This window comes from Schistocerca gregaria, chromosome 1 (assembly GCF_023897955.1).
Source record: "Schistocerca gregaria isolate iqSchGreg1 chromosome 1, iqSchGreg1.2, whole genome shotgun sequence".
Taxonomy (NCBI): domain Eukaryota; kingdom Metazoa; phylum Arthropoda; class Insecta; order Orthoptera; family Acrididae; genus Schistocerca; species Schistocerca gregaria.
In genome coordinates this window covers 981,358,049-981,380,453 of record NC_064920.1, presented here as the reverse complement: position 1 = coordinate 981,380,453, position 22,405 = coordinate 981,358,049, and the positions used below count along the sequence as shown (strand labels likewise).

At 43.8% G+C, this 22,405-nt stretch overlaps 1 protein-coding gene across 1 annotated transcript in view; it reads right to left on the bottom strand.

Annotated features, from left to right (window-relative positions):
- The window catches only part of LOC126311221 (esterase B1-like), a 100,822-nt gene that overhangs the window by 41,742 nt on the left and 36,675 nt on the right, over positions 1-22,405 (bottom strand). The window contains exons 5-6 of the mRNA XM_049992215.1: positions 21,162-21,361; positions 9,399-9,564 (exon numbers count right to left, since the gene is read on the bottom strand). Coding sequence (XP_049848172.1) covers positions 9,399-9,564; positions 21,162-21,361 — 366 coding nt within the window. The remainder of the gene's footprint in view (positions 1-9,398; positions 9,565-21,161; positions 21,362-22,405) is intronic.

Sequence of the window (22,405 nt, the reverse complement as noted above, 5' to 3'; positions counted from 1 at the left end):
GCCCTACGAGATGGAATTTCACGTATGAAATGTTTGACAGGCTTTTGAAACTCAAAGAGCCTTTGCAAATCACCCTCACCATCATCAGTGTGGATTCACAAACAAAACTGTCCAACGAAGACTGGTTAGTTACTGAAAAATATTGTGAAATACTATCTCCTTTTGAACAAGTCACAACAGAAATTAGCAGTGAAAGAAATATAATCTTGTCGAAAGTTGTCTCATTAAGCAAAGGTTTACAAAGTCGTTGTCTGAGACTGAAAAACTCAGATCACAGCAATGAAGGCACTAATACAATAATTGCTAAACTTGAGGACGGAATCTGTACCCGCCTCGTTCAAAAGTATGCAGATCAAGCAATTGCTTGTGAAGCAACGTTATTGGATCCTCGATTCAGGGAACATGGTTTTCCAAAAACTGGGCATCGATTAAAAGAAACAAAAGATGCCATAATTAACAAATGCTCTGCAATACGACAGAAACCCACTCGGTGTTCTACAGAAAATCCACCATCAGCCAAACCAGTTGTGGTGAGCACATTCACCTCTAACAGTGGCAACATTTGGCAGGATTTTGTCCAAGCTGTAGGTAGCTTGATCCAAAGTGTAGACAATCCACGTGCTGCAATTATAGTCGAGCTTGATAAATATATGAAGATACCACTGATACACAGATCACAAGATCCATTGATGTGGTGGAAAGAAAATCATGTGTTGTTTCCTACACTGTTTGAAATAATGAAACGACGTCTTTGTATTATGGCCACTTCCGTTCCATGTGAGCGCGTATTTTCAAAGCAGGGGCAAACAATAACAAATAAACGATCCCGTCTTTCAAACGAAAAAGTATCAAAAATGACATTTCTAAACTACAACTTAGAACAGGTACAGCAGATCTACTCAGAAATGAAACAGTAAAATTTCAATTGATTTTGTTCTTCTCTGGACCGAGTGCGCTGAATTTATATTTGATTGTATTTTGTTTAGTCCACTAAATTGTGCATGTAACTACCTTACAAGAACATTTTTCTCAAATTTGTTGCTCACAGAAGACACGTTTTTGCTCACCATTCAGTGAGTTTAATTTTTTTAGTATGTTATTTATTCATTTATATGTTTGAGAATAATTATCTGATTTATATATGTATATGTTGGTGTGTTTATTTTTATAAATGTGCTGTGTTTGGTTACGACACTGTAGGCATCTTCATACTTGTGAATGATAAATAATTCTAAGGCAAATCAACAATGGTACTTCGATACTTTTGTTTTTGGCGTTCAGATACTGTGATAAAAATTGCATTTCAGCAGCAACGTAACTTCATCTCTGATTTCCTGGGGAAGTTTATAATAAAATGGTAATACATCTGCTTGCTGTCAGTACTTGAGGGATCTCCATGTACCTGTACCTCAAAGAAACTTCTTTAGCAAGAACTATAAGTGGTGTAGAGGCAGATCTGGCACGATATAGGAATCACAAAGTCATTTCACTCTATGAATTGTTTTAAATTTTAGTCTGGATTTTATATTTCAAAGAAACATACCTATCTCTGCATTTCAGTTACCTTGAAATGTTTTCCAGTTCTGCAAGTGTACTTACTATTAGATGTATCCAGCTAACTTGTGAATGTTTGATGAGAAACTGCCATACTTGACCATTGTGCTATATCCTTCAGTCTGTTACGGTAATTTTTTGATCTGTGTGGCATCAGTCACTTTGCATCCTGCTCTGTGTGACAAACAATGGAAAATTTAACTGTGAGTAGTAAAAGTGTGAGTGGCACACTCATAAATGTTAATTCAGTGCCTCGCTTCCCAGAATGTTATCTCAATAAATTATATCTCATGATATGCCTTTTCAAGAGGACACACTGATTATCACTCATAAAACCTATCAAAGTTATGCACTAGAAGACAGGGAAACGAGTTTGGCAAAATCTGTTATGTCAAACATATTTAGTCTGACCTCGGCCAATTGGAAAGTATGAAAGTCACATGACACGAAAGCAGCGCATTTGCTACAGGAAATATGGAACTGCAAAGACACCTAAGTGAAAGTTTCATACTTTCTGCGATATGATTGGCGGTCTCGCACCTCATTTGTGTTTTTATAACAATATTTATATAGTAGACACTCAAGATGATATAATGTGAAGGCCGATACGAATTACAAAACACAAACTGTTTCATTATTTCGAAACAGCGTTTCGAAACATTACATTGTACTGTTTCATTTGTTTAGAAACAGTTATGTGTTTCAGTTTGCCCATCTCTACTTCTTAGTGCCTCTCGGGCTGTATTTACATAGGTTCCACAGCGGACGACCGAGGGAACATCTGTTGTCAACTGCTTTAATACACGGCAGCAGCCTCAGAACGACCGCTTTCGCGTACACATAATCTTTAATATCATAGTTGTTAATTAATTCAGAAACTTATTAATTTTTACATGTATTCAGGTAAGTTGTTTGAAAGTCCAGAATAAGTTTCAGCTCGCTTGAATAAAACTTTTGCCTTCTAGAATTTTTGTAGTGGATCTAACGGTAGATCGTTACTTCTGAACCATACCTTTACTAGGACTTGTATTGGCTGTAATTAATACTGCAAATCTACAATTTGATATAGCTCTATTATTTTGTAGGTTTTATCATCTGATTTAGCCAAAACGCTCTACTAATAAATTACAGGTACTTAATCTACTATAAATGGGTATATTTTAGTTCCAAATCTGGTTTTTACTTAATTACTCAAAAATTATAAGAAGTAGCTTAACGTGGTCTCTTAGTTATGATTTTTACGATGAACTTAAGCATAAACCAAATTTAGCGCCTTCCATTTTTCCTAAAAACGTGGATTCCAGTGTTAATCTTCGTTTTTTAGCTTTGAAACTTGCACCACTCATTTATGAGCTCCATAGGCACATTCTGACCAAATTCTGGCTTTCTAGCTTTATTATTTAGTGCCATTTAGTTTTTCTTAAAACTGCATCTTTACGGAAACTGTCAAGTCCATGTACATAAAGACTTGATATTTGTAACATTATTATACTGAACTATATTTTAACAAAGTTTTAAACGTAAATTTTGACTTTTAATTTTATACTTAATTGTGTTGCAATACTTGTGCACTACGCGCAGACTCGTTAATGTGACGTGACGCTGCTATCAGTGAACTGGGATAAGTCGCGGAACAGTCGCTCGCACTCTGTATATCACAAACAATACAGCGCTTGCTTTGCTTCACGCACGAAAGTGGACAAGAAGGGCGCATGGGTGGTTCACCAAACCCGCGTCCAGTCAAGTGTGGGGTGACGTTACATAGTGTCGCTAGCCGGATTCCAGCATTGGAGAACATTATAATAAATCTTTGCTGTCGAATTCCGCGTCACCGGTATAACCCCCAACATACAGCTGTGCTCCACGAAAAACGTCTAAATATGTGATAGCGAGGGCGATAAATGTCCAAAGGTACCGGTGGGCACAGCGTGTGTGGGGCCACCTCTGCTATCAGGATGCCAGGAAGACTGTCTGTTGGTGAAATCCAGAATCGCCGCACTGAGCGAGGGTAGAACGCCAACGCTCTGTGTTTGACGTGAGTGGATCCAACACCTCCTTTGTGGAAGGGTAAAGTAAGAATAACAAAACGCATCTTGAAAACTGCACCAGCGTTCACCACTTGTCAAAACACTGCCCGCATCCTGGAAGCCATCGTGTCTGTCATCGGTAATACGTGGGCGTAATGGTTAAGTTGAGAAGTCATGTACACCTTGACGTACTGAGTGCGTTTCAAAATGTCCAGCTATCTAAATTTGTTGAGGCGAGTCTCTAGGCGGAGTCGTCGTAAGACCTTACGATATGTAAATGCCATGGTACGTTGTATTTTTTGAAGGGGCGATATCCCTAAACATTTGAGCATTGAGACCTTTCTCAGGGTACATCCAGTTCTGCAGGCAAACCTCGTCCCACCCCCACGTAGCTTGATCCCGGAGGTTTATCACACTACCTGCAACTGCCCCATACTGTTCGAGCCAGGAAAGCGCCGTTGGTATTTGGTCACCAGTTCGTGCTAAGAACATCATATCATCGACGTATGCGTCACATCGAAAGGTCACAGAGCGGAAGCTAAGATCTTCCATGCGTCTCCGCAGTCCGTGACGAGCTGGTTCGAGGGCACTGACGAATAACATGGCAGAAAGAAGACAGCCCTGTCTGACGGACCTGTCGATACGGACAAATAGCCGTTTACCATAATTCTCGTGACCGCCCCATGGATTAAACAAAGCACAACAGATGTTGTCGCACGTGGGATACCGATATGTTCTATTACTGGACGCAGAAAACTATGTCTGACGCGATCGAAAGCGTGGTCAAAATTCAGCGCAACAAGAGCGCCGTGGAGACGGCATGTTTGCATCTGCGTCACCATGTCTATATACGTGCTCAAAAGTCGTAAACACATTAGTGTTGCGTCCGAGGCAGGTTTGATCAGTGTGAATGGTCACCATTACTGTAGATCTGAGTCTCTCACGGAGGATGCGTGTCAACAGTTTGCAGTCGGTGTTTAGCATCGTCAATTGTCGAAAAACAAGTGGGCGACAGGCTCCTCCGGGTTTGGGCACCGGAATGAAGAGACCGTCAGTGAATTCAGATGGTGCTTGAAAATCGGGGTTCAGGAGTTCTCTGTACATCCTGACCTACATTGGGCCCATGAGATCAAAAAACCTTTTGTAAAATTCAAGAGACAGTCCGTCAGGGCCTGGTGTTTTGTTGGGAGCACCGCGAAATACAGCCTCTCGTAGTTCTTTCAAAGTCACCTCCTGCAGGAGCGTAGCATCGTCTTGCGGATTCCGAGAGACTGGTAGGTCGGACTGGACTTCCCTGACTCACACATCCACGTTGTGCTCTCACTCGTAGAGAACTGTATATGACTGCGTGAACGCTCGGACGATGTTCATTTGCGTTTCAGCCTGTCGGCCATCCTGTCTCGACATCCGTAATGAGCTGCCTCTTGCGTCTTTTCCTATCTTGTATGATATGGTGGAGGGAAGGTCGTTCTCCTCTAACATCATCAGTTGTCCTCGCCCATGCTCGCACACCCTCGAGACGTACGGCGGGGATACGTAACAATTGTGCCTTGACGTGGTGCTCTGCCGATTGTCTTTCCGGCGACGGCGGTTGCACAGTCAGTTCGCGGAGCGCAGTGTAGTGGAAATCAGTGGTCGCGGTGTACCAGCGCGGTCTATCTCGTCCATAGCTGGGTAATGTTCGGCACAAGGCGGGCTTGACATATCATAACCATCATTGAAGTATGGAACCTTTGGCGGGTAATCCCGGTGGCATCTGCTGTATGTGGAATCAACTTCGCGTCTGCAATTTACCTCATCAAGAAGGGCCACATTGAGGCGCCACAGACCTCTACTTCATCGGACGCGTTAGCGGGAGAGGACGAGAGTACACACATACGCTAAGTGGTCCGTGAACGCTGCCGGCCACATCTCAGCGTCGACAACTGCCGATCGCAGGCCGAGTGTGCCGTAAACTCGATCCAAACGGCTCGCGGAAGGAGTAGTAAAGTTGGTGTATGCCTTTCGGTCGCCGTGCTGTATGACCCATGTGACAAACCCATGTCCTTTACAAGCGCCTGTAGTGCTGGGCAGGTGGTACAGTGCGGCATCTGGTCGGATGGTCTGAGAACACAATTGTAATCTACGCCTACTTCCAAGTGGTCCGCATTGCCCTGGAAGAGCAGTGCTATGTCTTCGGCAAAAAAGGTACGGCTTTCTCTCCTTCTGTTGGTGCGTGAAGGAATATACAGGTTTACCAGATGAATTGTACCAACCGTGAGTGCGACCTCCCGCACAGACGGTAAAAAGGATACATCAGTTGTCATAATCCCTTCCCTCAGCAGAATAGCCGTACCTACTCCGCCAGCATCTGAAGGCGTCATATCCGTAGGTATCGATATAGAGTCCAGATCGGACTTCTTGAAGGAAAACGACACCCAGATCCGCAGCTCGCAACATATCTTGCAACATACGTGTTTTGAGAGCATAAGTAACAGCGTTCACGTTATTCGTGGCGAGGCAGTATTTCTGTTCCATCAAGTCGGGGGAGGCTATCCTTGGTATTACAGGTGGGCAGTAGACGCGGTGTGGAGCGTCTTCAGGACGTAGAGGTAGGAAGCGACGTGCGTGTGTCATGCCGACCTAGACGTCTGTCGCCGTCAACTAGACGTTGCCAACGGCATCGGTGTACCGTCTGGGTCCTTAAATGCATCCTGAATCTACATCCTGTGCGCCCAGTCTCCCAGGGAGGTCGATACCACTGGATCTCGAGAGGCAGACGTAGTCGTGGGTGCATCCCCGGGGGCGGAGCTTCGGTGACCTCCCGCATCCACATAGTGCGCGGTCCCACCGGTAGCGGGAGAAGACAGCGAACCGTGTGACACGTTAGTATCGGCCGTGTCGGATCGGTTTATAAGCTGACGCACCTCATCCTCCATCATTGCTTCCTCGGGCCGTTCTACTGCGTCGGTCGTTATGCGCCGTTTCTTAAGCCGCTTCGGCGATTTCTGTTTACGCTGTCTCGCCTCTGTGTCCGGCACAGGGTAGGGGGTGGACGCGCCATCCTGTTCTTCAAATTCCACCGCACCGTCGATGCGCCTGGGTTCGACGAGAGGGCAACAGAGGCATCGGCGCTGGAAGACGCAGGGGGCTCCTCAGGAACTGCTGCAAGGGCCTCCAAGGCTTGCACCAATATAGAAGGCTCGACATAAACAGCTGGCGTCTGCTGCTTCGCCGCCGCAACATACGTAATCGATATAGAGGTCACTATCGACGGTCCAAACTGATCAGCAGAGGGCGTCTGCACGAGACGGCGTTGCAGGCATTCGGTACGCACATCTCCACATCCGGAGCAGGTCCTCGGCTGACAGTCGTAAATAATTATCGCCCGGCAGCCAGTCATCGCGAGATACGAAGGTGCAATTCAATACGGACCTGCCGCACCCCGTTAAGGACAGGGTAAGTTTCGATGGTCTTCCATTTTTCTTCCGTATGGTCGAGGACTGTGCCATAGTGTCGAAGGTCAAGGGTGACCAAATCGACTGGAACTTCAGATGGTAGCTCAAACACACACATTTTGTATTCCCAGTCCAGCACGTTCAAGCGTTACCACGCCCACGTTTCCGTCAGAGTGGCAGAACATATAACCTTCCGTCGAGCGGTTGAGAAATTTGTCACAGACCTCGTCGTCAGTGAACGTACCGTAGACAGCGATGGAGATGATAGATAAATGGATACCTAGCAGCTCTTTCGGGTCAACATGTATCACGTCGCGTAAAAATCTATTTCCTGGGCCTTGGGTCTAGAGCACGTAGTGTCAAACTGCAGCTTGATCGTGGCTTTCTGATACGACAGAGCCATCGGACGTCAGGAATGTAACTATAACACTCAACACTAGAGCGGTGGCGCAGTAAGCAACAACACACCTGGAAAATCGCGGAGCGGCCGGGACGTATAGCACCGCTCCACAGCCTAAGGCCAATTGTACCATTTGGCTATCCATAAACGAGTCGCGGCCAGATCCAAACTTCCATAGGCCGTGAACCCTGCGTCTACGACCCGTACTCGTGCATCCATTATGTACATTCCCGTACAGGTCACACGTTGTACTTGAAAGTCGCTAGCCCAGTATCGGCGGATAAATAAGATATTGCAGTGCCTATGTTATTGTATATATTGACTAGTCCAACAGTAAACTTGAGACCTTCGTTGTAGGTGAAGCATGTGTAAATAATACTTCACTACGAAAGAGCTGTCTTCAGGGACAGACTACGAATGAAAATAATACCGACTATCTTCAGGGGCAGGTTCGTTGCACCAAGTTAAGAAAAAAATGTCCAGTAACATATGGTCTTAAATGCATACTTTAAGAGCTATAAGCACTTCCTCATCTACGCTAGTGTCAAACACACCTCTTCTACTGAATAAATACGAATAGCTTTCAAGATACGTGTTTCAGAGCCCATATTTACTAGACACCTGTTCTGGTTTTAGTCCATGTTACTTCATCCCAAAACGTGGAAAGCAAAGAGCTTCAATTTCATATATAGTGCGTAAGTTCGAGGGGTTTTCTTTAGGTTGGTATATATGGAATCGTTGTGTCAGTTGTAGTGAGTGGAGCTGTGGAAGCTAGAAAATAGAATGCCACCTGGAGAAATCGTAACGTTTCCGACATATTCTTCTGTTTGAGTTCAGTGGAGGGCTGACAGCAGCGGAGGCAGCCAGAAATATTTCCGTCATGTATGAGAATAGTGACAGTGGACAGATCACAGCACGAAAATATTTTTCTCGTTTTGTAAAGGATCGTTTTGACATTAATGATTTTCCACGTTCAGGACGCCCTTCGTGGTTTGACGAAGATCATTTAGACACAATGACGCTCGTTAGTATACTCGAGAACTGGGAAATATGTAGAACTATGATCTTTCCACCAGCGTGCATATGTTTGCAACTTGGGAGGTTCAATAATCAGGTGTACGCTACCGCACGCTCTAAGCCAAAATCACAGAAATCAGTGAGTGGCCATACATTAATCGCTGCTTGGTCGTCATTAATTAGCTCCTGAACAACACCGACCATTCCTATCCTGTATCGTTATTGGTGACGAGTAATGTTGTCCTTATGCTAATATACGGAAGACAAGGGAGTAGTTGAGCCCAAACAAAGCAGTAACTCCCCGTAAAAAGAACTGCGCGCATCTACAAGAGATAATGTTACGCATTGGTGGAGCATCGACGGTGTGGTGTACTATGAAATGTTTCCCCGAGGTCTAAATATCACTGCTTGCATTTATTGCCAACAACTTAGACGTCTTGCAGACGCAGTCCAAGAGCAACGACCAGGCAGACCGCGTGAAGGATGCTACTACACGATAACGCTCGCCTGCATTCTACTAGACTGACAAAAACACTATACACTCGTTGGGTTGGGAAGTTATTCCACATCCATCTTATTCACTTCACCATGCGCCAGCAGATTTTCAATTTCTCCGCTCTCTATTGAACAACTTTCAAGGGTGAAAATTTGTTCCGAATATGGCTCGACGAGTTCTTCGCTACAAAACCACGTGATTTCGACGGTCGCGGAATCGAAAAGTTACCACAGCGTTGGCAAACTGTTGCAAAGTGAGGGAAAATATGTTATTGATGAATAAAGTAGCCGTTGTGTGTATCTGTTGTGTTTATTAAACTTACGGAAAATCTCTACGGACTTATTCACCAACCCAATATTTGTGTGTGTGTGTGTGTGTGTTTGTGTGTGTGTGTGTGTGTGTGTGTGTGTGTGTGTGTGTCAGAACAGCAAGTGAGAGATCTGTCAAAAACATCTGCCAGTACTTACTCTGCACGAGGACGGAGCCATCAGCGGAGTCCACGCCAGTCATGACGGGGACTTGGTGGAAGCGACCTTCCTTCAGCACCAGAGCTGGATCCTCGACAATTATGGCCGTCGGTGAAGGTGGTTCTATCACCGGCACGAATGCCAGAGCGTTCAAACTCCGTAGCTCCTGTAACATCCAAGCATTCTCTTCGTGACCCTAGGTCGTGGTAACAGAGAACATTGGTCGCTTTGGAACGATAGGAATACTGTAAAACTTGCACCATTTGGTCATGTGACCCTCAACCGCAAACGTAAATTGTGGCAGTGAAGTAGTGTGTTGCGCCAGTCAGTTGTATGGAATCAGTGCAGTAAGGTGGATCGACGGCAGCTCGTGGTCGTGCGGTAGCGTTCTCGCTTTCCACGCCCGGGTTCCCGGATTCGATTCCCGGCGGGGCCAGGGATTTTCTCTGTCTCGTGATGACTGGGTGTTGTGTGATGTCCTTAGGTTGGTTAGGTTTAAGTAGTTCAAAGTTATAGGGGACTGGTGACCACAGATGTTGAGCCCCATAGTGCTCAGAGCCATTTGAACCAAGTTTTTGTGTTTTTTTTTTTTTTTTTTTTTTTTTTTTTTTTTTTTTTTTTTTTTTTTTTTGATCGACGTGGTGAAATGACAGAACTACAGAAAGCAGCTACTGTGTTTGGATGGTCGCATGCCCAAACGTGAACGAAGTTGCCCAATTGTTTGTATTAATCTGAACTATCCAAATGTCTGCAATGGATTGGGTACCACTTGTGTTGTGTAACACGGCTTACGAACAGTGTTAGTAAAAAGACAGAGACAGTATACGAGTGTCACACCTTGGCAACGGCAGTCGGTTTCAAATCATACAAGAAATGCTGTCCCCTGTGACTCTGAATCTATCTCTCCACCAGTTTTCGAGCGAAGTTTGTGAAGAAAACTACATGCAGTGGAGTTTTGGAAGTCGGGTACCTCGCAAAATTGCTCATAGAAGTACATATACCTGTAAGTCTTCAGCCATGCAACACACAAACTCAACATTAACTCACTGCAAACGTCCAATGTGGTCCGACGAGTCACTATTTTGCCTCCGTTTAAAATTGTACAAGTTGTTGAGTGTATTTACGACCAAATGAGGCGATTAACGTTCTGCATGTGGCGAGTTTAGTTCAGGCCGGAGGTGGTTCTGTGTTGTTTTTGGGTGATTTTTGCACCATGTCGAGGGCCCAGTCTTTCGTGAGTCAGGGTGGTTATTCCAACATTCTCGGTGATCAAGTGTTGCCCTCTGTCCTACATCTTCGTAATGAGTATGCTATAGCTCCACCCATCTACCAAAATGACAACAGGTTGTGTAACTATAATAACGATGTGTTACCTAAAAGTTTTCTCCATAACGTTTTTTTGTAAATACAGTGAACTTACCTCATTCTGTAAATGTTTAGATACTATGTGTTAATTAGAAATGTGATATGTGCTGTAACGAGTATACATTATTTTGTGTTAGGAATTATTTATTCTGCGTTAACAGCGTTTCAAAAGTTTAGGAAATGCAATATTGTTGAAGGACAGTAAAGATGTGTGTTAGAGCGTTGTCTCTGGACGTGAATGTGACCTCAGAGCAGAGTGGGTAGAAAACTTACATCGTTGTGAGACATAAGAGTGATCACACGCAAAAAGCGCACACCGTCGGGCCTATGTGCGACGCAATTGTTTTTAGCAAGGCACCAAGAGCATGACGAGTGTGGGCACATGTAAAAGGCTCCCACAACATCAAGGTCCTGCCCTAAATCGTCATTGCGAATTAAAAGTGTGCCCTCAATATTACAGGAGCAATGGAAGCATTGTATGCGCCAATGAAGAAGACGGCTTAATGTCTGCGAGGAACTGTAAGGTTGTTTTATTTTCGTTCACGTTAAAAACTTTGTGAGGCATTACTTAATGACAGTCACAGTTAATTTTATTTAAGAAATAAGTGTTGTATGTAAGAGCTGTCGTACCTAATCTCGCCACTATCCTCAGTCATTGTCACCTACTTAATGTGACAACCTTTTCCAGTTACTGAATTTCCGACTGTCATTGATTAAATATCAAAAGGAAAATAACAAGATTATCATCGCCAGTAATTAATAATGAAGCCTCAATAAATGAACAGCGTTGTGCAAGAATATTCAGAGGCAGCGTCATTCCTTCTAATTGAATGCAGACAAAGTAGACTCGAGAAAAGAACTTAACGTAATTTTTAGCAAGTTTACATATTTCATCTCTGTATTTGTTGTAATAATAGTATTGTGTACTGGCAGCGTTAATCTGTTGAAAGCAATAGTTGCTCATTTTGTGCAGTAAATTTTCATAGTAATTACAATCTATTCAAAGTATGTAGCTTGCCATGCCCAGGAATGTGCTACAGATGCGTAAACGTTAGTCCAATGTTACACTGATTACTGTCGTAACAAAAGAGCTACCGCCGGTCAATCACTTACTTTTTAACAAAGAGTTTCAGTATCTCATCCAATTTAACATAGCTGAGTTTTAATGACGTCAGGCGATTGCTTTACTTAGGCATTATTATTTCATAACGTACTGTGTTGTCATGAGCATGTGTCAACCTTCTGTTGCCAAACGTACACCGAAACAGTTACGTATTCATTGCTGTCCGGAATATTGATCAGACAGTGGCCAGACCACCCGCAAATGGGCGGACGACAGTATTAATTAATTTCTGCATTATTTCAGTTAGATATGTTGTGGGCCCCTTGTCATGTGGTGTCCCTTTTCGTTTCGTTTACTATGTAAGTAACGTCAGTGTTCTAAGAATTAAATAAAAATCCAAATAAGTAGAAGTTGCAGAACTAGAATAGTTTGCTCATTAGAGCAACTTCTGGTACACTTCTGTCCCCTAAGCGATCAAAATTTTCTTCGTAGACGGTAGCCTTGTACAAAATCAAATTCATTGTGCATACGCGATCAGGGTCATATCATTGCATTAAAACCGACTAGTAAGAGAGGAAGTTACATTGTATGCATGCATACGTTCCTCGTTTGTCAAATGCTCAGGCATCCTATCACGTATCGACTGGCTGATGGTCAGTTTCTGAGACTGTTAGCAATAGCAAATGTATCATTCAACAGCCCAGTAGACTGGTTGCTCTACGGGATCTAATTATCAGTGAAGTATCTTCAACTGGATATGCTACATCTGAAGGAACTCGTGGACTATCTTCCTTGCCAAAGTGAGACCATCATGGAGGATAGAGACGGTGTTACAAGCTATTATCGTGATGTCTCCTGTGGTGTGATTAAAGAAATCGTTTCTGTTCTATGAAACGGAGATTTTTCTGCATCAGCTAGCATGATATCAATCTCCCAAACGGTTGCTGTCTGTAACATCCTTTCACTGCCATACTGCAGAAGCATGTGGTGAGGAAATTGCACCCACAGTCGCCGATGTTCAGTTTCGCAAATGTTTTTCTCGGACAACACATTCATAATGGAATCGTCAAGGATCTTATAATAGTTTTCTACTGTTAATCGTTCCACAAACACGTGGGAAGTTTCCATAAATGAACGCGGCTTTAAACGGGCAAGTAAAATCCAGGATTATGTCATTAATTGTCGGGGTAAACTAAATACAGGAGATTTAGGATAACGTGCACGTGGGGGAGTTATTTAGCCGCCTAGAATTGGTAGGATGTGAATCTGCATGTGCGACTGACTGCTAGCCATTAGGCCGAGTGAGCGCAACGGCCGGTCCAGCAAAGCGATTGGTACGGCCCTACCCGTCCAGGTACAAAGGCGGACACCGCTTAGGCGAAAATGGGTAAAATCCAGCGCAGGGAATTTGTATGACAGCTGCTCGCTTAGCCGAAGAACAGACAATACAGCGGAAATGACAGAGTGTAAGACAGTTCGAACAATAGCTACTTACGGCTCTTCGAAAATCTGTAGCAATTCACAGTTAAATAATAGAGCGAATTTAAATACATTGGCAATCTCAGGAAAATGAGGTGCATCAAAGAAACAATAATAACATCAGTAACTTTAAAACTATGGAAATTAATGTTTTACAGTAACTATGTACACTGAAGCGCCAAAGAAACTGGTATAGGCATACGTATTCAAATACAGGGATATGTAAACAGGCAGAAAACAACGCTGCTGTCGGCAATTCTTATGTGTGACAAAAAGTGTATGGCGCAGTTGTTAGTTTGGTTACTGCAGTTACAATGGCAGCCTGTCAAAATTTAAGTGAGGTAGCGATGAAGTGACGATTTTCCCGTACGGCCATTTCACGAATGTACCGTGAATATCAGGAATCAGGTAAAACATCAAATCTCTGTCATCGCTGTAACCGGAAAAAGATCCTGCAAAAACGGGACCAATGACGACTGAAGAGAATCGCTTAGCATGACAGAAGGGCAACCTTTCCGCAAATTGCTGCAAATTTCAATGCTGGGCCATCAAAAAGCGTCAGTGTGGGAACCATTCAACGAAACATCATCAGTATGATAATCAAAATATCCACGGGTGTGCTGCCGGTCTATAGTGTCCAACGGGCACAATATTTCGGCGATCATACATGTCGCCATCATCAGGTGAACAGACGGACTGAGCTCCTGTGAATGTGCCGGCATGGAGATCCGTACGCTATGGCTGCTCAGAGGGAACTGGGTTCGGTCGCGGCTGCAGCCGATTTAAACACCCTCCGCCCGCGGCGCGCTCCCTCCGCCGTCCGCGCCCCGCGCCCCGCGCCCCGCGCCTCGGTCACGCGGTGGAACAGATTGCGGCGGCGTCTGAGATGACGTTGGAGTGATGGCTCTGTCCGCCGTGGTCATCACAACTATACGTTTGCTCGATTTACTCTTGATTAACCCAATCGCTGGTTCCCAAGCCTTGCTAAGATTATAGCCACAGTCACGGTTTATGAGGTCGTCATTGGTGCGAAATTCGATGGCCTCTCTAACAACGCTGTCCCAGTATCTCGACGTCTGTACCAGAATCCACGTGCGGTCATACTCCATAGCGTGGTTTTCCGACAATGTTCAGCGACCGCCGACATGCTCGGATACATCAGTTGAGTGTGCCTGTGGTGTTCACGGCATCGATCCTCGACGGTACGCAACGTCTGACCAATATACGACTTGCCACATTGACACGGAATCTGGTACACGCCGGCCTTCCTCAAACCGAGGTCATCTTTGGGGCTCCCCACCAGAGGGGGGACAAAACACAGTTCCGACCCGGTGTTTCTTCAGAATGCGGGCGATTTTCTCCGAGAGTGCGCCTGTGTATGGAATAAATGCAGTGCCTACCTCCTCCCTCGTGACTTCATTCATCTCAACAGGTTGTGCTGCAGTGGTTGGACGGAGAGCAAGTTGAATCTGTCACTCTGAGTACCCATTTTTCCGAAATACAGTTCTCAGATGTTACAATTCCTGGGGTAGACTCTCTGCGTCAGAGATAGTGCGCGCCCTATGTACTAGAGTTTTAAGTACCCCATTCCTCTGTGAAGGGTGGTGGCAGCTGTCTGCGTGCAAACACAGATCAGTGTGCGTTGTCTTCCGATACACCCCCGTGACCTAGGGTGCCGTCAGCCCTTCTCTTGACCAAGGAAAGGTAATTTACCCTCCGTTTCAGTCTCCATAGTGAATTTGATGTTGGGGTGTATGGAGTTTAGATGTGTAAGGAAGTCAAGGAGTTTATCCATACCATGTGGCCAGATGACGAACGTGTCGTCTACTCAACGGAAAAAGCAAGTAGGTTTCCATTTGGATGACGACAAGGCATCCTCCTCGAAGTTCTCCATGTACAAATTCGCTACCACCGGTGAGAGTGGGCTACCCATGGCGACTCCCTCCGTTTGTTCGTAGTATTCTCCATTAAAAAGAAAATACGCGGAAGTCAAGACATGCCTAAGAAGTTCAGTGGTCTTCTCGTCAAACTTCTGACTAATCAATTCTAGCGACTCTCGCAGGGGAACCCTCGTAAACAAGGAAACGACGTCAAAACTCACCATGATATCTGACTCATCCAACCTGAAGCTATCAAGGCATTTAACAAAATCCACGGAATTACGGATGTGATGAGGGCATTTACCCACATAAGGACTTAATATTCCCGTCAGGTATTTGGCCAACAAATATGTAGGTGCCCTGATGTTGCTGACAATGGGGCGTAATGGTACCTCCTCTTTGTGAACCTTCGGGAGTCCATATAGTCTAGGCGGTACCGGACGTTGGGGTAACAATTTCTTAGCGTCACCCTCCGGTAAATCTGCGTCCTTGAGAAGCGCCCTCGTCTTGTTCTCCACCTTCTTTGTAGGGTCAACGCTGAGCTTCCGATAGGAATCGTCAATTAGCAGGCTCTGCATCTTATCAGTGTAGTCCTTATGGGAGACAACATTGCCTTTGTCAGCCGGTAAGACAACAATTTCAGAGCGCTCCCTCAGATCACGAATGGCCGCCCTCTCTTTACTGTTGATATTTGACTTCATCGGCTTGGATTTCGTCAACGCACGACAAGTTTCACGACGTATTTCCTCGGCTGATTCTGGCGGAAGTCGAGCTGCAACCTGTTCTTCTGCGACCGGAATGAACTTGGGGTTGGCAGCGAAGTCGAGGCCTTTCTGCAAAACCGAGACCGCATCATCACTCAACACCATGCCACTCAAATTGATGACAGTCTTGCACGGTACCTGCAGAGATGGCTTATCAAGGAGACGTGAGAACTTAGCTGTTTGACGTCCCGTAGCCTTCTTATGGGCGGAATCAGCTGACACCCAGGTGACACCATCAATCCAATCCCAGGAACAAGAAGTGAACTTAATAGCCAGTTGCCCATCAATATGAGCTTTAGGAGCCGAAAGCACACTCGTGTGCCCTTGAAGACTGCACGACACGAAGCTTTACGCCTCGCCTGGGCCCGTCGATCCCGACATTGGACTGCTGACAACTGGAAACACGTTGCCTGCTCGGACAAGTCTCGTATCAAATTGTATAGAGCGGATGGACGTGTACTGGTATGGAGACAACCTCATGAGTCCGTGAACCCTGCCTGTCAGCAGGGGACTTATCAAGCTTGTGGAGGCTCTGTAATGGTATGTGGTGTGTGCAGTTGGAGAGATATGGGACCTCTGGTACGACTCCGACAGGTGACATGTACGTAAGCTACGTTTTATTTATTTATTTATTGTTCCGTGGGACCACATTAACGAAAGTCTCCATGGTCATGGAACGAGTCAATACATGAAATTACAACACGATTGTAGAAACAGATAAAATTAAATATAAGAAACATATTCAGTTGTAGATTGTAGAAACAGATAAAATGAAATATAAGAAACATATTCAGGCGACAAGTCGTTAGTTTAAATAAAGAAAATCAAGAATGTAACACTGGAATTTGCTTAATTTTTTAGCTCTTCCAGGAGCTCTTCGACAGAATAGAAGGAGTGAGCCATGAGGAAACTCTTTAGTTTAGACTTAAAAGTGTTTGGGCTACTGCTAAGATTTTTGAGTTATTGTGGTAGCTTATTGAAAATGGATGCAGCAGAATACTGCACTCCTTTCTGCACAAGAGTCAAGGAAGTGCATTCCCCATGCAAATTTGATTTCTGCCTAGTATTGACTGAGTGAAAGCTGCGAACTCTTGGGAATAAGCTAATATTGCTAACAACAAACGACATTAAAGAAAACATATACTGTGAGCGCAATGTCAGAATTCCCAGACTATTGAATAGGGGTCGACAAGAGGTTTTCGAACTTACACCACACATAGCTCGAACAGCCCGTTTTTGAGCCAAAAAAACCCTTTTTGAATCAGAAGAATTCCCCCAAAAAATAATACCATATGACATAAGCGTATGAAAATATGCGAAGTAGACTACTTTTCGTGTTGAAATGTCACTTATTTCAGATACTATTCTAATGGTAAATAAAGTGGCATTTAGTTTCTGAACAAGATCCTGAACATGGGTTTTCCACAACAGCTTACTATCTATCCGAACGCCTAGGAACTTGAACTGTTCCGTCTCGCTTATAATATGCCCATTCTGTCTGATTAAAATATCAGTTTTTGTTCAATTGTGAGTTAGAAACTGTAAAAACTGAGGCTTACTGTGATTTAGCATCAAATTATTTTCCACAAGCCACGAACTTATGTCATTAACTACATTATTTGATAATGTTTCAATATTACACACAAGATCCTTCACTACCAAGCTAGTGTCATCAGCAAACAGAAATATTTTTGAATCACTTGTAATAATGGAAGGCATATCATTTATATAAATAAGAAACAGCAGTGGCCCCAGCACCAACCCTTGGGGAACGCCCCACTTAACAATGCCTCATTGGGACTGAACATCACTACCACTCTCAATATTGCGGAGAATTACCTTCTGCTTTCTGTTCTTAAAGTAAGAGGCGAACCAACTGTAAGCTACTCCCCTTACTCCATAATGGTCCAACTTCTGCAGTAATATTTTGTGGTCAACACAGTCAAAAGCCGACGTTAGACCAAAGAAAACACATAACGTTCCCAACCTCTTATTTAATCCGTCCAAAACCTCACAGAGAAAAGAGAATATAGCATTTTCAGTTGTTAAGCCATTTCTAAAACCAAACTGTACATTTGACAGCAAATTATGTGAATTTAAATGCTCCAGTAACCTTATATATACAACCTTCTCGATAACTTAAGCAAACACCGATGGCATAGAAATAGGTCTATAATTGTCAATATTATCCCTGTCTCCCTTTTTTTAAAGTGGCTTCACTACCGAGTACTTTAATCGGTCAGGAAACCGACCACTCCTAAAGGAAAAGTTACAGATATGGCTAAGTACTGGGCTAACATACATGGAACAATACTTCAGTATTCTGCTAGATACCCCGTCATATCTATGAGAGTTCTTGGTCTTTAGTGATTTAATTATTAACTCAATCTCCCTCTTGTCAGTATCACGGAGGAGCATTTCAGGTAACAGTCTCGGAACACTTTTTTCTAAGAGCGCTATATGATCCCTGTTGGGACTAAGTTTCTATTTAGTCCACCTGCTGTATTCAGAAAGTGATTATTAAATACTGTATATATATGCGACTTATCAGTAACACGGACATTCCCACTACGCACTGATTCTATATCCTCTCCCTGTCTCTGCAGATCAGCCACTTCCTTTACGACTGACCATATGGTTTTAATTTTATCCTGAGACTTAGCTATTCTATCTACATACCACATGCTTTTTGCCTTCCTAATAACTTTTTAAGCACCTTACAATACTGTTTGTAATGGGCTGCTGCATTTAGATTGTGACTGTTACTAACGTTTTGATATAATTGCCACTTTGTTCTACAAGATATTCTTATCTGTCTAGTCAGCCACCCAGGCTGCCTGTTTGTGCCAGTACCCTGTTTTGAACGTTCTAACGGAAAACAACTTTCAAAGAGCATCAGAAAAGTCTTGAGAAAAGCATTATATTTATCGTCTATTGTATCAGCGCTATAAACATCTTGCCACTCTTGTTCCTTGATGAGGTTTACAAATGTCTCTACAGCAACTGAATCTGCTTTCCGAAACAGCTGATGACTATATTTAACACGTGATGCAGCACAAAAATCTTTTAGAGTTAAAATTTGTGCATCATGACCTGAAAGGCCATTCACCTTTTTGCTAACAGAATGCCCTTCTAGTAATGAGGAATGAACAAAAATATTGTCTATGTAAGCACACCGTCTGATCAACTGCGTCCATCCATGTCCATTGTGCATTCTGACGGACTTGGGCAATTCCAGCAGGACAATACGACACCATACACGTCCAGAATTGCTGCAGAGTAGCTCCAGCAACACTCTGAGTTTAAACACTTCCGCTGGCCACCAAACTCCCCAGACAGGAACATCATTGAGCATATCTGGGATGCCTTGAAACATGCTGTTCAGAAGAGACCACCACCCCCTCGTACCCTTACACATTAATGGACAACCCTACAGGATTCATATTGCCAGTTAGCTCCATCACTACTTCAGACATTAATCGGGTCCATGCCACGTCGTATTGCGGCACTTCTGCGTGCTCGCGGGGGCCCTATACGATATTAGGCAGATGTAACAGTTTCTTCGGCTCTTCAATCTATAATAAATCACAGTTAAATAATAGAGCAAATTTAAATATATCGGCAATATCAGGAAAATGAGGTGCATCAGAGAAAGAATAACAGCCCAGTAACTTGAAAAATTTGGAAATTAATATATTTTCACATTGAACCTTAGAATTAAGAACTTTTAAATGTTTCATGCGATTTCAACAAATGATGTCTCAAATGGTAGCATTGACTACAGCTATCATCCCGGAAAGCTACAAATATGCACCTATTTCATTTATTGATTTATTACATTTTACATCTTTTTCAAAATCCAAACATTCATAAGAAATCATATAATTATTTAAGGAATATGTTATTATGTTTGCCAACAGTTTTATTTATACATGATGACAATCTATACTGCAAAGCCATGGTAGTTTAATAAATGTGACATATGTTAGCTGACACTACCATCGAAAAAAATGCCAAAAGACGTTTCTATCAAGCAAACATAAATATTTGTTTAAACAATATTTAACGAAATTTTACTGTAATTTAACGTGAGCACTCCTTACAACAATATTAGCTTCTTCAAATGATTGTTTATATTTAATGTAAAACGTCTGAGTGTGACAGAATCTTTATAACATTCTTTATTTAAATATTGTTATAATGTATTAGCTCAGTGTGGAAAGTCGTCCGCTGAGTCGAATCATGTCTGTAGGACATGGAAACGAGGTATATTTGGTGGGGAGGTTTCAGCCAGAGATAGACAGTGGCGGAACACTGCCGGAGTCAAGTGGAGAGAGAGACTTTTGAGTGGTGTGCTCAAGGAAAGATCCTGGACACTTTTATGTTAGAGTTGGTGAAAGGCAGACCTGGCTGTGGTAACGAGTGTTATTTGGTCCTGTAATTGATTGATTCCGAGTGGTGAATGGCTGCTGAAGTTCTTTAACTTTTGAAGGGACTTCCACTTTTGCCAGGTCTGGATGGGCTCCAGTTCAGAAATTTGACTTTCTGCTTGCATCTGACAACAGACAGATCATGAGTTTCCACTCGTCATCTCTCGAGTGTTATTGTAAGTTGCTATACCAAACTCTGAAAAAGTGTGAGCTGGCGAAAATTTCGTGTATTGTGATCAAGAAATGGACTCATTTTTCGAGCTTCTTTTATGACTATTTAGGTTTGGTACTTTGCTAGCATTCTAGTTATGCTCTCAGCGTAACTTAACTCACTTTTAATTAGGTTATTTTCAGACTGTATAATAGAGATATACCTCCTTGAATTAATATTATTCAAAAAGTTCTCTGCTATCATTTACACTGCACTGCTTGCTTCTAAATTTATTATTTGTGTGTTAATTTTGGGCGTGGGTGGGAAACCAGTCCTATTCATCTAAATCCGTGAAGGAAATCCCTTAAAAGCTACGACTTTGTTGGAAGTAACACTAGATCAATAATCCTTAATTTGACGCATGGATTCCATCTTAGTGTAGCAAAAATCGTTGTTTTGTAGGTTATAGCTCCACTCATTATGTTGCACTAGCAAGGCAGTAGTACTAACTGTTAAATTACTACAAATGTTCATCTTCTAGAGCCCCCATCGTAGCAAGCATAGTGTTAAGTCTAATTGTTTGGAATTCTGTTAGTGATAATAGGAACAGAAAGATGAATGAAGAACTCACAATGTCGGAAAGACCGCGCGAATCATTCGCGGTGAGCTCCAACGCGTCGGCCGCCTTGAGGAACTGCGTCAGCTCCTGCAGGTCGTCCGTCTCGAAGCCCATGGAAGCGGCCAAGCGGAAGGCCTTCTCTCGCGGGTTCCTCTCCAGCCCCCAGGGAGCTATGGCCTCTCCGCTCTGGATGATAACTTGCTGGAACAGCCCTGTGTGAGAACCACAGGTCGTAGACAGGTGTGGTTACGGTCGCATTGACATCAGAACACAGCCTGCTTGTTAAAGCTCAGATATGTTTTGAAACAAAAGGCTAGCTGATCTGATTATTTTCCGTACATCATCATTCCTTCTGTATTTTAGAAACGGCATTTTCCACCTGACTTGTTAGTAAAGGTATACTGATCAGCCAGAACATAATGACCACCTACCTAATTACCAGTATGCCCACCTTCGGCACGGATAACAGTGGCGATGTGAAGTGACATGGTAGGTCGCCGGAGGGAGCTGGTACCACATCTTCACACCTTCACACACAAGTCTCCTAATCCTAGTAAATTCCTGGACGGAGGGCGATGAGCTCTGCCGCCATGTTCGGTCACATCCAGATGTATTCGATAAGGTTCAGATCAGGCCAATTGGAGGGGGGGGGGGGGAGGGGTGCACCACATCAATTGTAACTCGCCGCTGTGTTTCCATCACATTCCTAGTATTGTGACATGGTGCATTATCTTGCTAAAAAATGCCACTGCCGTCGTGAAGCACAATAGTCATGAAGGGGTGGTCTGCAACCAGTTCCATGCTCCTTGGCCATCATGGGGGCTCTGCATCAACTCCACTGGACCCATGGATGGCCACAAGAATGGTTTTCAGAGCATAATGGAGCCGCTGCCAGCTTGTCTCCGACCAACAGTACAGGTGTCAAGGAGCTGTTCGCCTGGAAGATGTGTGACGAAGAGGGTATCGGGATTCATTCGACCACGCAACGCTCTGCCACTGCGTCAACGTCGAATGCCCATTTCAGTCGTAGTTGCTATGTTGTGATGTTAACATTCGCACATGCATTTGTACTCTGACCAGAAGTAAAGTTGATGTTAGCAGTCTATCCAGTCTACGACGTCCGTAATGAAGAATGCCCGCCTGACCCCACGACGTCTGAACGTGGTATTGCCTTAGTTTCGCCACGTGTTGAAGGCGCCCATCACAGCACTCTTCAAACACCCTAAAAGTCGTGCAGTTTCCGAAAAGCCCCTGCA